The sequence below is a fragment of the Rattus norvegicus genome, chromosome 1 (assembly GCF_036323735.1).
Source record: "Rattus norvegicus strain BN/NHsdMcwi chromosome 1, GRCr8, whole genome shotgun sequence".
Taxonomy (NCBI): Eukaryota; Metazoa; Chordata; class Mammalia; order Rodentia; family Muridae; genus Rattus; species Rattus norvegicus.
The window spans coordinates 211,828,791-211,842,146 of record NC_086019.1 but is presented as its reverse complement, the minus strand read 5'-3'; the positions used below and the strand labels follow the sequence as shown (position 1 = coordinate 211,842,146).

Sequence of the window (13,356 nt, the reverse complement as noted above, 5' to 3'; positions counted from 1 at the left end):
AACACACTTCTTTGCACTGTTGTGAGCATGTATTTCAAGTACATCCAGTTACAATTTAGTATTTACCACTGCTTCCATGGCCACTTGTTGACCGCCTCTTGTGTGACTTCATCTCAGGCTCTTTCACATTTTTGTTTTGTTTTGGATTTTTCAGACAGGGTTTCTTTGCAGCCTTGGCTGTACTGGAACTCACTCTGTAGACCAGGCTGGCCTCTGACTCAAAAATCTGCCCCCGCCTCTTCTGAGTGCTGGGATCAAAGATGTGCACCACCTTCCCCCACCACACATACACCCCACCTCCCATCCCACCTTCATGTTTATTTTTACTTCATGGGTCAGGCTTTCGTTTTTGGGTCCTAAGCTGGCATAGTGTAAGGCCCAGCGTGAGTTTCTTAAATAGTGTCTGCCAAATAGCACCGCGTATTTCTTAGCAGATTGTGTTCTTTTTGACACAGGCTGAAGGTTTTTGTGTGCTAGCTTATTGGGGATACTAAGGGTCAATCAGGACAGTAGAAGGATCTAGTGAGCACCAGAGTAGACCAAGCAGAAGTATGCCTTGTAGTGCTGTCATGCTTACTACAGGAAGGAGGGGGAACTTCCTGCTCGCCTTCATACCTTCCCGTCTTCTCTTGCCAGTGACTACCTGTTTAAGCTGCTTTTGATTGGTGACTCGGGCGTGGGCAAGTCATGCCTGCTTCTGCGGTTTGCTGTGAGTAAGAAGCACCCCTGTATTATCTACTTGGGGTCCTGGCTGACCACCGGGAAGAGGAGGGGGCAGCTCAGAACACAGTAGTTGCAAGTCCGAGAACTAAGAGTGTGGTGGCTGGAGCTGCCACAGCAAGGGCCCAGGCCCTGGGAGTCGGGTGATTAGAACTGAGGCTTGGCAGTGAGAAGCACCACAGGGGCAGGAAGCCAGTCTCTCCAGTGTTTCACTAGCCACAACCTTTTCAGGATGACACGTACACAGAGAGCTACATCAGCACCATTGGGGTGGACTTCAAGATTCGAACCATTGAACTGGATGGCAAAACCATCAAACTACAGATTGTGAGTATGGCTTTTCTCCAGCCCTCGGGCAGAAGTCTTTTCCTTGGGGTGGGAGTTCTCCTGTGGCTGACCTACCTACCCTTTTCCTCCTGACTCATAGTGGGACACAGCTGGTCAGGAACGGTTCAGGACCATCACTTCCAGCTACTATCGGGGTGCTCATGGCATCATTGTGGTGTATGACGTCACTGACCAGGTACTCCTTGCAGCCTTACCTCCTGAGCCTTGAGTTTTGATTTTTGCTTCTTTTCCTTAAACTTTCTGGAAGGGAGACACTATCTGAATTGCTTCATAAAAAGGGCAATAGGACCACAGAACTGGATTCTACCTAGACCCTGTCATGGAGTCTTGATAGAACTAGGCCACAGGGCACCTGCTGCCTTAGTCTAGACTTTCCAGACTACCCGTGTTTCTATCCACTGGTTGGTTACTATTGCTCCCTGTCTGCAGATTCAGGAAGCATTGGAAGGCTTCAGACAGCACAAGAGGGAGCCCAGTATAAGAAGAAATTCTGAAATCCTGTATCTGCTGTGGTGGCTTCAGTCATGTGTCACTGGCAGCAGCCAAAAATTGTCCTGACAGTGTCTTACATCTTATAAACACTGTAGCCTTTAGATTTCCTTCGTTAGTTACCTCATAAAATGTGAGTTTTGCTCTGTTACCAGCCTATCCCAAATTCCTCCACTGAAATGATCCTTTTCTGTCTTAGCCTCCCTAGTAGCTGAGGTAGTGGGGAGCCACCAATGTGCCTGGCTTCTAATTGGTGATGATGGTGGTGGTGGTTTTGGTTATTCTGAGACAGGGTTTCTCTCTGTATCCCTGGATGTCCTGGAACTTAATCCGAATAGACCAAGCTGGCCTCAAACTCCTAGGGATCCCCCTGCCTCTGCCTCCCAAGAGCAGGAATTAAAGGGGTGAGCCTCCACTGCCCAGCCCTGTGAGTGTCTTGTGATGCTCATAAGAAGTACCTCATTCTCTCATCTTAAAGATGAAGATCTGGGGGTTGGGGATTTAGCTCAGTGGTAGAGCGCTTGCTTAGGAAGCGCAAGGCCCTGGGTTCGGTCCCCAGCTCCAAAAAAAAGAACCAAAAAAAAAAAAAAAAAAAAAAGATGAAGATCTGGTTCAGGCTGCTGCAGTAGCTTGCTAAGGGCCTTCCATCTAAGAGCCTAGTCCTGATCCATCTGCTTTGCTTTTTCTATCAAACCTTGTTGCTTCCAGTCCCCAGGGATATAGAAATACAATTAGTCCCAGGCTGGAAGAGCCCAGAGACTTTGATACCCCTGCCTCCACTTCTTTTTTTTTTTTTTTTTTTTTTTTGTTCTTTTTTTCGGAGCTGGGGACCGAACCCAGGGCCTTGTGCTTCCTAGGTAAGCGCTCTACCACTGAGCTAAATCCCCAGCCCCCCTGCCTCCACTTCTATGCCTCCACTTCCTAGCTCTTCTTAGCTGGATGAGCTGAGTGTCATTCAAAGGTCACCAAAGGCTTTAGTTAACTACCAAAAACCCAATCACCTTCTTGCCCAAATTGACTTCTTGCACTTGTTTTCTTCTCTTTCCTTTTCTTTTTTTCTTTTTCCCTTTTCTTTTTTTCGGAGCTGGGAACTGAACCCAGGGCCTTGCGCTTGCTAGGCAAGCGCTCTACCACTGAGCTAAATCCCCAACCCCTTCTTTTCTTTCCTTGAAGATAATGTGTGAAGCTCCCCGTCCCACCAACCTAGCACACACTCGTCCACTGGCATACCTTTACTGCCCATTAACCCATATTTTGGGCGTCCTCTTCTGTAGTTTGGGTTTGCCTTGTGTTCTGGAGTCCTTATGCCCAGACAGATGCCCCATTGGTTCCCATGTCTGTCTGCTTGAGCTGGCCCTTGGCGTCTGTAATGGCAGTAATCTCTTCTTACCCAGTGAGTGAACTGTGAAGCCCTGTGCTCTGCTGTGCTTTCTGTTGCCACAGTGAGCACCAGGTGTTAACAAAAGGCTCTGTCTGGTCCCCAAAGGAAGCCAGGGCATGAATTCAAATGAGCCACAGAGGCGCCTCCTGCCTTGTTCTCCATAGGCTGCTCAGCATCTTTCCTTAGACTTCCCAAGACCACCTGCCCAAGGGTGACACTGTCCACAGTGAGCTCCCCTCCCCCATCCGCCATCAAGAGAATGCCCCAGAAGTTCACAGGGCAGTCTGATAGAGGCCATTCCTCAGTTTAGATGTCCTCCTTCCAGAAGTTCAGGTTTGTGTCAAGTTGAACTATGTTTCACATATGAAGAAATGGTTTTCCAGAAGTATCAGTAGCCTGCCTCTGGAATCCCAGAAAAACAAAGCCCTTTCCCTGCCTTCAACTGCCTCTGCCGGCTCCACACCAGCTGCAGGATGCAGGCTCCAGTGCACAACTCACCATCTCCCCAATGCCCTGCATCCTCATTGTGTAACATAGTCCTCCCTCGTAAGGTGACCAGAAAACCCCCTTCTCCATAGTCAGTCTCAAAGCACCTCCATTCTTTCCTCCTCACTTCATCTGTCCCTCACAATAATGGCAGTGATGAGGATAATAGCAGCTCTTGCTAATTGAGCGCTTGTTAGGAGAGGCGGGCATACATTCTCATGCAAACAACAGTGCTGCTGGGAGGTGTTATCTGTACAGAAGAGGAAACTGAGAGCCAGGTCAGGTGACTAAGGTGACAGTCAAGATTGTGCTTTTCCCTGCTTGGTCCCCTGGCTTAGGACTTGTTTAGTCCATCCACTTCTTAGTTCTGCATCTTGTTGGTTTGGTCTGCTCTAGTCCTGCCCAGGCTCTTTTTCCAGAACACAGGTGTGACCCTGTACTCTTCATCTAAGAACCCCCCACTAGCTCATGATCATGCCAAGTCCATCTAGGTTAAGGCCTTTTGAGCTCTGTCCTGACCACTCCTCACCAACTCCTCCCAGCCTGCAGTCTGCTCTTCTCACTTTGCCAAGATAGCACGCCCTCTCATTCCAGCAGATGCTGTCTCCTCAGCTGGCAGCTTTGCATTAGCTGAGTCCACACTTGCAGGCTAGGGTTAGCTGTTGCTTCCTAGGCAGTAGTAGTCCTAGAGCTGCCCAGTACTGACTTTTTATTCTAGCTTGTCATGTGTGTGTACTGGTCTGTTTCTCTACAGTCCCCAGTACCCTAAGGCAGGTGTATGTATGATGTCCCCTCCATTCAGCATAGAGTCCAGCTTAGGACATCCTGGTGTGTACATTAGAACCCAGTATATCTTGAAGGAAAAGCAGGAGCTGGAGAGATGGCTCAGTGCTCACTACTCTTACAGAGGACTTGGATTTCCGTTCCCAGCGTTAACATGGTAGCTCACAGGTCTCTATAACTCCAGTTCCAGAGGAGCTAATACCCTCTTCTGGCATCCAAGAGCATGAGCCACACACATGGTGCACATGCTTGCAAAACAAACTCTTTAAAAGGAAGAGGAAACATAGCTCTGGCTTAAACCCATTTCTAGAAATTTCATCCTTTGCACAAGTTCCATGTCAAGCTGCTAGGTGAATCTGAGACTCATTGAGGCAACTTTTGGTACCAAAAGTGGGTGAACCTATTTCCTTGACTAGCCAGGATCCCCCTGTGAGGAACCTTCACCTCCCATGGATTCCAGAGCTTCAAAATTTAAAGACAGATTATGTAACTCAGTCATGAAAGCCTATAGCTTTGGGAGGGCAGGGCAGGGCTTGGGGAAATGGTGAAAAGGATTTTTCTGTGTAGCTCTGCTGTCTTAGAACTGACCAGGCTGTCCTTGAACTCAGAGATTCACCTGCCTCTGCCTCCTGAGTGCTGGGAGTAAAGGTGTGCATCACCACTGCCTGGCTCCTTTTCATTATTTTTATGTGCATTAGTGTTTTGCCTGCTTGTATGTCAGATCCCCTGGAACTGGAGCTACAGACTGTTGTAAGCTGCCGTGTGGGTGCTGGGAATTGAACCAGTGCTCTCAACCACTGAGCCGTCTCTCCAACCCCCCTTTTCATTACTTTTATCTTGAGAAGGTCTCACTAAGTTCCCTAGGCTGGTCTCAAACTTGTGATCTTCCTGCATCAGCCATGCCTGGTATCACCTGCCTTTCTTCTGATGCCCTTGGCTTCCTAGGAGAAACAACTGCTGGAAGCAGGAATGGCCTCTAGATCCAGGCAACTGTTGAAGTGATGGCTGCTGGCCGGCTGGCAGCCATTCTGTTCTGGTTCTGGTTTTCAGGTTTCCACATAGAAGAGAACCAGGGGAAAGCCAAACCTGAAGGGGAAGACTTTATCTGAACCCCCATGCTCAGGGCTCCTGCCTTTCAAAGGAGCCCTGTTCTCTAGGTCTGGGTAGGCCTGGGTTTGGGTGCTCAATAACTTTGGACACTGTGCCTAGGAATCCTACGCTAATGTGAAACAGTGGCTGCAGGAAATAGATCGCTACGCCAGTGAGAATGTCAATAAACTGCTGGTAGGCAACAAGAGTGACCTCACCACCAAGAAGGTCGTGGACAATACCACAGCCAAGGTGAGCAGGCCTGCCCTGGCTGTCGGGTCTGGATCCCACGTGCCTTCACCACTTCTCCCATTGCTCCTCTCTCTCTTCTTTCCTTGGCAGGAATTTGCAGACTCTCTGGGTGTCCCCTTCCTGGAGACAAGTGCCAAGAATGCCACCAATGTTGAACAGGCATTCATGACAATGGCTGCAGAGATCAAAAAACGGATGGGGCCAGGAGCAGCATCTGGGGGTGAACGGCCCAACCTGAAGATCGACAGCACTCCTGTGAAATCTGCTAGTGGTGGCTGCTGCTAGGGGGGGGGGGGGTACTTGGGGGAGGGGCACCTTCTCCAGATGATGCCCCTGGAGGGGGCAGGAAGTGCCTCCCTCTCCTAGGGCATTTGAGTCTGTAGCTTTGGGGTGTCCTGGGCTCCCCATCTTCCTCTGGCCCATCTGCCTTCTGCTCTGAGTCCCAGTCCTGTCAGGGCCCCCATGGAGGACATGCAGAACCTGTGGCTGGGGTGGTCACAGGGACTGCTCTGCTGCTGCCTCTAGGTACCTTGAAAAGATGCCCACCACGCACCTTTCTCTGTAATGAGGGCTCCGCTGTCTGTCACTCACCCCCATGTATGCTGCACTGGGTTTCTCTTTTCCCTTCTTCCCAATAGCGAGGGCCTCCCTGCCTCTGCTGCCCCTGGGTGCAGGCAGTAGCCAGGGATCCAGGGCCTTAGATCCAGGGTCCTACATCGGACCTCAGGACAGGTGACAGGGCTGCAAGAGCCCAATAGTCACCTTTTCCTCATCTCTGCCTCACTCCACGCTCCCACACACGGCTTGAGCCGTCCAGCTGCGGTTAGGTCTTGAGCACATCTAGGGTAGGTGGGCGGATGGCTGTGCTGGGCCTATGTCTCAAGCCAGAGGGAGCCTGCTCCTGCCTCCCCCTGCCCTGCCAGAGCCAGGCCCGAGTGCTGCCTGCCCACCGAGCCCCTTTGTCCCTGAGGAAAGCGGAGGCGGAAGGCCCACCTTGCCAAAGGCCGGGCACCAGCCTTAACCCTCACTCTGCCAGCACCACCTCCCTTTTCCCAGGCAGCACATCTGGCTTGTTCTTCCTCCATTCCTCAGAGCCTGACAGGGCCAAACCTACTTCTCTGGGGAATGTGGGTGCAATTTGGGGTTGTGGGGCTCTTCCCCCCTCCCAACTCAGAATCCTGGCCCCACCCTCTGGCACAGCTTCCTGTAGAAAGCCTTTGGTCTTTACCTAAGAAGCCATGTCCTTTGTGCTGTCTCTTGCCAGTCTCGCCCTACAACCTGTCCTCCCCTCCAGTGTGTATTTAAGTCCCTGGGCTGCCCCTCTGGGAGGGAGCCTCTTCTCCCAGGTTCCCCTCTGGTGTCATGTCAGGCATTTTGCAAGGAAAAGCCACTTGGGAGAAGATGGAAAAGGATGAAAAAATAAATTTCCACTGGCCCTTGAATAAGCCAAGGGTTTTTGCAAGGAAGCTGTGGTGACTGAGTGTGGTCTTTGGTCTGAGTCAGCTTTGAGTTGCTGGGTGGAACTGAAGTCCAGAGTCTGGTATGATTGATGCATAGGGGGTCCTGGCTTGGACTGTGTCTTAAGTTTGCTGGTAAAAGCCCTTGACCCACATACTGGGGCTGGGAATGCCTGCTGTGCTGCTGTGGGATATCCCCAAGGGCCCAGCACGGATCTGTCAGAGGGAAGCTGGCAGGAGGCTATCAGGTAAGCCACCAACATCTACTGGGACAGGAGTGCGAGACATGAAGTTGGGAGCAAGAAGCCTGATGAACTGCATTGCACTTAGTCCTCACCTCCTCCAGTCCCTGACTTTAGTCCCCTCTTCTGGCTTGAAGCCAAATGCCAGCTATCCTGAGCTTCGACAAATGTTTCACATCAGGACCTCAGTTGTATCCCTCTGAGCCAGCACTGTGTGTGAGATTTAGAGGCGAGGTACAGAATGTGGCTATAGTGCTAGTTGTCTAAGAGTTGTACCAGGAACAGGCTTCCAGGTCTGTGTGTTCTGAAGGTGCATGAACACTGGGTTCACTGGGATAAGTAGCTGTGCTGGGCCGTTGAGGCTGGCGGAGGGGCGCTCTGAGTCTCAGCCCCGCCCGAGGCCGCTGCACGGCGGCCCCGCCCCCGGCTCCGCCCCGCCGGCTTCGCGGGCTGGAGAGCGAGGGAGCCGCGGGCGAGGGATCGCAGGATGAGCGATCGGGGCCCGGGCAGCCGGCAGCGGACGCGCCCCCCGAGCCCCACGGCCCGCGCCCCGCGTCCCCCACGGCCCCGTGGCCCAGGTCCCGGACGCGCTGCCTGTGTCCCTCGAGTCCGGTGGGCCATGCCCGGCCGGCCCTAAGTGTGGGCCGGGGGGCGTCCCCTTGCGCCCAGACCCCGCGCTGGCGCCCCCCGGGCCACCGCCCGGCGCGGGGGCCATGGCGTTCACCTTCGCAGCATTCTGCTACATGCTCACCCTGGTGCTGTGCGCCTCCCTCATCTTCTTTGTCATCTGGCACGTAAGACTGGTCTCCGGCTGGGGGCGGGGTAGGGGGCAAGTGGGCTTATGGAGCAGGAGGGGGCTGGGGTTGATGGTATCAGCGCTCCGGGAAAACTTGAAAGGTCTTTTCCACTATCCCCCATGGCTTTTGTTCATCCCCCCCCCACTAACACCCCCTTGTCGTTGGCTTCCTTCCCAGGGGCAGCCCCCCTTCCTTCACCACCCCCGCCTGTCTGTGGGTATGTCAGTAGGTCCTGACCCTCTCCTTGCCTTATCCAGTCATTGGGTAGGGGGTGGAATTCTTGATCCTTATACATTCTCAACCATCCACCCCCGTCTGTCCATCGGGCAGTTTGTCTGTGCCCCCCCCCCCCGCGCGCTGAACCCCTCCTTTGTGGGTTTTTCCAACCAGAGTGATGGAGATGGTTGCTATGGAAACTGCATCTGTTTACAAGACCCGCATATCTTGGAACCCATTAACCCTGTCCCCTCCTGGACCCCTCTCTGACCCAAGAGGGATAGGTTCGAAGCAGCTCCAGAAACCTAACCCCAACCTTGTCTCACTTTCACTTCCCAGCTTCCTTCCTATTCCTCCACACACATGCCTTTTGTCTATCATGTCCCCCACTCCCGGTCTGCCCTCACCCTGGCCTACCCTCACACACCTCACTCCAGAATGTCTCTGTCTCATCTCATTCTAACGGTTTCCCATTGGAGAGGGTTCTTCTACCTAGTTCTCTCCTGGGCTTTCCCAAGGGCCTCCTCTACCTGGTTTCTTTCTCTTCTCTGTAGAACTATGAGCCTCTGGCTCACTGTTGAGGTCTCTGCCCCCTCCTTCCAGCTTCCGCTCCACTGATGCCCTCTGAGGTTTCTGCCCCATATGGGTCCCATACAGGCCTCTCTGTTGTAGCTTCTAGCACCCTCATGCACACCTCCTGGTCTCATCTTCATACTCTTTTAATTGTCGGTTCTCTTACCTGACTGCATCCTATGTGCCTCCCTTCCTCCCTTGCTTAGCCTGACTTTCTTGCTCTCTCCATTTCTTGTCTTTCTGGGACCTGCTGCCCCATCTCTTTCCTTTGCCCCCTCCTTTCTCTGACATATGCTAGAGCACTACTGTACTAGAGCCCCTGAGCCCCCACAGGTCTCTCCAGACACGTACTCTATCTCCAGCCCCGTCCCTCACTTTGTTGCTCCAGTCTTCATCTAGGTCTCCCAGTTGGGTTTCTTGTCCTCTGCTCTGTTTTTCTCTTCCTCCATCACTTCGAATCCATTACGAGCTTCTTGTCCCAGGCCCAGGGCCTTGGACATTCCTGTGGGGGCAGAACTTGGGTCCTAAGAATTAGAAAAAATGGGGAGGCACCAGCAGGGAAACACAGGATAGCTAACTAGCTCCTGAAATTCAAGAAGCCCCTTCTTACTCATAACTCCACTTTCCCCGACAGAGCCCCTCTTCTCAGGAGGTTCTCAGAGAAGCCTGCCTAGGACAGTTACATAGCAGCTGCTAGGGAGTCAGGCTGCATGAGACCCACACTTTGGCCTTGCAAAGTGTCCAGTTAGATGAAGTCTACTAAGGTTTGGATCGGCACCTTTGTTCTCTCTGCAAACCCTTCTGGAGCCCCTTCCACTGGGAGGCACTGTGCTTTTCACCCTTTTAGCTTGGTCATCTTATCAGGCTGGAGCTGTTTCCTTATTGGTAAAATGGGCTTGTAGATGTGAAGGCCGGGAGAGAGAGTGTGGTCTTCAAAGCTGTTCAAAGTAAAGCATTCTGAGCCAGAACCCCAGGTCCCACTAGTCACTAGGCAACCCTGGTGAGTGATGTGTGTCAGCTGTCACAGTGAAGAATTGTTTGTTCCGGGGTTGGGGGTGGGGGGAGACGGTGCTGAGTCAGCGCCAGGCAGCCTGGGGGGTGGGAGGCTCGACACCCGCTGCTTGCTGGTGGTGCCAACTTGGGGGGGGGGCAGACAGACGGTACCCTTCCGCCCCTGCTGGACCCTGTTGCTGTGCCTCTCAGGCAGGCAGCGGCCCAGAGTCAATGAGGAATTGGGGGAGGGGCTCCAGATGGCCCAGCTCCCTCCCGGAAGCCCATGTTCTTTTCCTCTGAACCGTATGGGGTCTAGGATGTTTGGGGGTGGTGGGCCTGCTGCCTCATCCTGGGGCTACAGGGGAAGGGAAGGAGCTCCCCTTCCCCCTCAGTCAGGCTTCTCTGCCAGCCTGCCTCCCCCAGGTTACCTGCAGTTCCTTCCAGGTCCACAGCTTCATCTCAAATAGCTGTTCCCTCAGGAATTTCTGAATACACTACCATCCCCCAGACACAGACACACCATAAAATAAGGCATTTTGGGGCCTTTAACTGTCACCCCCAACCCCCTTAACACAGGCCCTTTGAAGCTGGCTACTAGAGACCACATCTCTCCAGATCCACGGCCACCATCCATCGTTCGCACTTAGACCACCCACCCCACCCCACCCCCGACACTCAACAGGCATGTCTTGGCCCTTCCCTGATCTGACCCTCTGACAAAGTGAGTAGTCCTTTTAACTGAGTTACAAGTTTACTACTCAGTAGCCCTTGTGGCCCTGGATAAGATACCTAACCTGTTTTCTCATCTGTAAGTCAAAAATGAAAGTGACACTAGCACCTAAGTCATCAGGTTGTTCCCTGAGCCACTAAAGCCTGCCAGGTGTCTGTCTTGGCTGTGACCGATAGCCAGCTTGCATCCCCACCATTCCTAAACTGTTGCCCCCACTTCCTGGCTTTATAACCCACTAGGACTCCCTCTGCTCCTGTGTTGAAGCCTAGTCTTGGTTGGCTGTACCGGGACTAGCTCTGTCGACCCTTCCACCCACCTTGCACCATTCCCTCTCTTCCCATTCGCACAGCACCCAACCCCGGGAACCTGCAGCTTTCGAATGTTCCTTCAACCTTCTGTGCCTTTGTATCTGTCATTACCACCGCTTGGACTGCATTTCTCCCATTTGTTCACCAAATGACTAGTCAGCTTGAACCCCACCAACCCATATGGAGTTCTGCTCTACCCTCACCACTCATCAGGACTTCTCTCTCCAACCCCCTGGGGCTCTTCTTGGACAAGAACTGTGTACCAAGTCTCTAGAGTCCCTGTACTAGCATGAGCCCTTGGAGAGAAGGCCATGTCTTGAAATGTATGGGGAATACAGTAGATACTAGGTATTGTCGACTGCTGTGTGAGCTTGGACCTGTCCTGCTTCTCCACTAAGCAATAAGTTTCATTTAACAGGATCTCCATGTACAAATCCCTATTCCAGGGAAGGACAGGCATGAGTGATGTGTGTGTGTAAGGGGGGTGTTACCATCCAGATTCCTCCAAGAAACCCATGCTCTTTCCTCTGAGCCATCTGGTGCCTGGGGTGTTGGGGGGGGCTGCCCCAACCCTGACGGGCATACACCCCCACCCCCAGATCATAGCCTTTGATGAGCTGCGGACTGACTTCAAGAACCCCATCGACCAGGGGAACCCAGCGCGGGCAGTAAGTGATACATGTGCTGTGCTGAGGTGTGTCCGTCCGTTTGTCTTTTTGTCATGGTGGAGGGTGGAAATGGAGATCGGGAAGATGGGGGTGTAATGTGGAGGGCTGATGAGGTGACCCTGTCCTTTCCTCCGTCCCAACCCCCGCAAACACCTGGAGCAGGCTCAGGGCTCGGGTTCCTCCTGGTGGGGAAGCCTTTTCCAGGCTCTGGGCCGTTGCCATGGAGATGCGGGTGAAGGCCCCTCCATGGCGACAGTCACCATGGGGACGGCGGGCTGCTTTCCTGAGAAGACACCGCAGAGAGTTCTGGCGCCCTCTGGTGACCACACTCGGGGCCGTGGGAGGCGCCCTGGTTTCTGCTCCTTGGCTTCCCTTATCTAGGCCCTTTCCTTCCCTACAGCGCGAGCGTTTGAAAAACATCGAACGCATCTGCTGCCTCCTGAGGAAGGTCAGTGTCAGGAAGCTCCTAGCTAGTGCTGCCCTCACTCTCTGTAGCCCACAGCGTCCTTCCTCTTCTTTGCCACCCAGGAGGGTGGGAATGGCAAGCCAGATAGGCCTTTTAGTTCTGAAATCATGGTGGGTTGGCACTTCCTAAACACTACTACCCCTCTGTACCACTGGGTTCGTCCTGGAACCAGACTACTGACGTCTCACCCTCACTCCCTCAGCTGGTGGTCCCGGAATATTCCATCCACGGCCTCTTCTGTCTGATGTTTCTGTGTGCAGCAGAGTGGGTGACCCTGGGCCTCAACATCCCCCTCCTCTTCTACCACCTCTGGAGGTGAGGGCAGTTACCTCGGGGAGATAAAGGTGGGGGCAGGGCCGGACGGGGACAGACCTGGGTGGCTAGAGGGGCACTCAGGCCTCCCTCGCACCAGGTACTTCCACCGTCCTGCGGATGGCTCTGAGGTCATGTATGATGCGGTCTCTATCATGAATGCTGACATCCTCAACTACTGCCAGAAGGAGTCCTGGTGCAAACTCGCCTTCTACCTGCTCTCCTTCTTCTATTACCTGTACAGGTGAGGCTTTGGCCACAGCAGCTGGAATCCAGGCGAGGGGTGTCTCAGGTTTGGGGCTCTTAATTCCCAGTCCCTCTTTTTGCCTTTGAGGAATATAGACACTCCAGGGCATGACTGGAAGGGTGGTAGGCTTCCTCAGGACACAATTTCACAGTCTCATCTCCCCCACAGTATGGTTTATACGTTGGTGAGCTTCTAAGGGGGAAGCCGGCCAGGGAGCAAGCCCAGAACGGACCGGACGCCTGTGCACCCCCAGCCCTGCCCCTCTGGCCACAGAGGCCTCAGCCCTGGGGAGGGAGGAGGCACTGGTGCCTCCAGCCTCTCCACCCCCCCAAACTGCTGCTGCGGGGACCCCCGCCCTCAGAGCTCTCCCCTTCCGACTAGGGCCAGGCAAAGCTCTAAACAGGGGTGGGGGCTCCTCTGCTAGCCGGCAGCTAGGCATGGCAGTTGTCCTGGAAGGGGTAGGACTTCCGGTCTTGTCCGTTTCAGGGGAATTTGGGCCCTGCCAACAGGCAGACCTTGATCCTGGAAATTCTGGGCAGCCCACCTTGGCCCTCACCCTGAAGCTCCCCCTGCAGGTGGGGGGGCACCTGCACCAGGAATGAGCAGGCTCAACATGGGGGCAGCCCCACCCCTAGTCTGCCCTCTTCCCCTCCCCAGGCTCTCTTTCCAACCCAGTCTCTACTTATCACAAATCCAGCCCACCCTGTCCCTTGGACCTATTTTCTATGTTGCCTGGAGGAGTCCAGTACCCTATCCCCGGACATTTGTGACAAAATATGAATAAACTACTGAAAACACA

The 13,356-nt window shown here is 53.6% G+C and overlaps 2 protein-coding genes and 1 long non-coding RNA gene across 12 annotated transcripts in view; 2 read left to right on the top strand and 1 right to left on the bottom strand.

The window, feature by feature from the left end:
- The window catches only part of Rab1b (RAB1B, member RAS oncogene family), an 8,276-nt gene extending 1,262 nt beyond the window's left edge, over positions 1-7,014 (top strand). The window contains exons 2-6 of one of the 3 annotated variants that reach the window (XR_010063214.1): positions 637-709; positions 952-1,047; positions 1,148-1,243; positions 1,498-1,690; positions 5,417-5,485. Coding sequence is in view for 2 of the 3 variants with exons in the window: in NM_001109979.3 (NP_001103449.1) it covers positions 637-709; positions 952-1,047; positions 1,148-1,243; positions 5,417-5,548; positions 5,639-5,833 (592 nt within the window). In the remaining variant the exon portion in view is untranslated. 3 annotated transcript variants of the gene reach the window in all.
- Positions 1-10,456, bottom strand: part of LOC102555354 (uncharacterized) — a 15,930-nt gene extending 5,474 nt beyond the window's left edge. The window contains exons 1-3 of one of the 6 annotated variants that reach the window (XR_010061175.1): positions 9,612-10,456; positions 9,185-9,357; positions 7,965-8,058 (exon numbers count right to left, since the gene is read on the bottom strand). This is a non-coding gene — a long non-coding RNA (uncharacterized LOC102555354). Of the gene's footprint in view, positions 1-7,964; positions 8,059-9,184; positions 9,358-9,611 lie in introns of those variants that run through there. The other 5 variants (XR_005499560.2, XR_005499563.2, XR_005499562.2 and 2 more) reach the window with 5 other exon arrangements.
- Cnih2 (cornichon family AMPA receptor auxiliary protein 2) lies at positions 7,673-13,356 on the top strand. Of its 3 annotated transcripts, NM_001025132.1 has the most exons (6): positions 7,710-8,041; positions 11,464-11,532; positions 11,933-11,980; positions 12,201-12,313; positions 12,411-12,554; positions 12,726-13,356. In NM_001025132.1, the coding sequence occupies exons 1-6, from the start codon at positions 7,961-7,963 to the stop codon at positions 12,751-12,753; spliced, it is 483 nt and encodes a 160-aa protein (NP_001020303.1). In that variant the 5' UTR covers positions 7,710-7,960; the 3' UTR covers positions 12,754-13,356. The 3 variants fall into 3 exon arrangements, with proteins under 3 accessions (XP_017444928.1, NP_001020303.1, XP_017444929.1); XM_017589439.3 differs by lacking the exon at positions 11,933-11,980 and having other exon boundaries at positions 7,673-8,041; XM_017589440.3 differs by lacking the exon at positions 7,710-8,041 and having other exon boundaries at positions 11,470-11,558.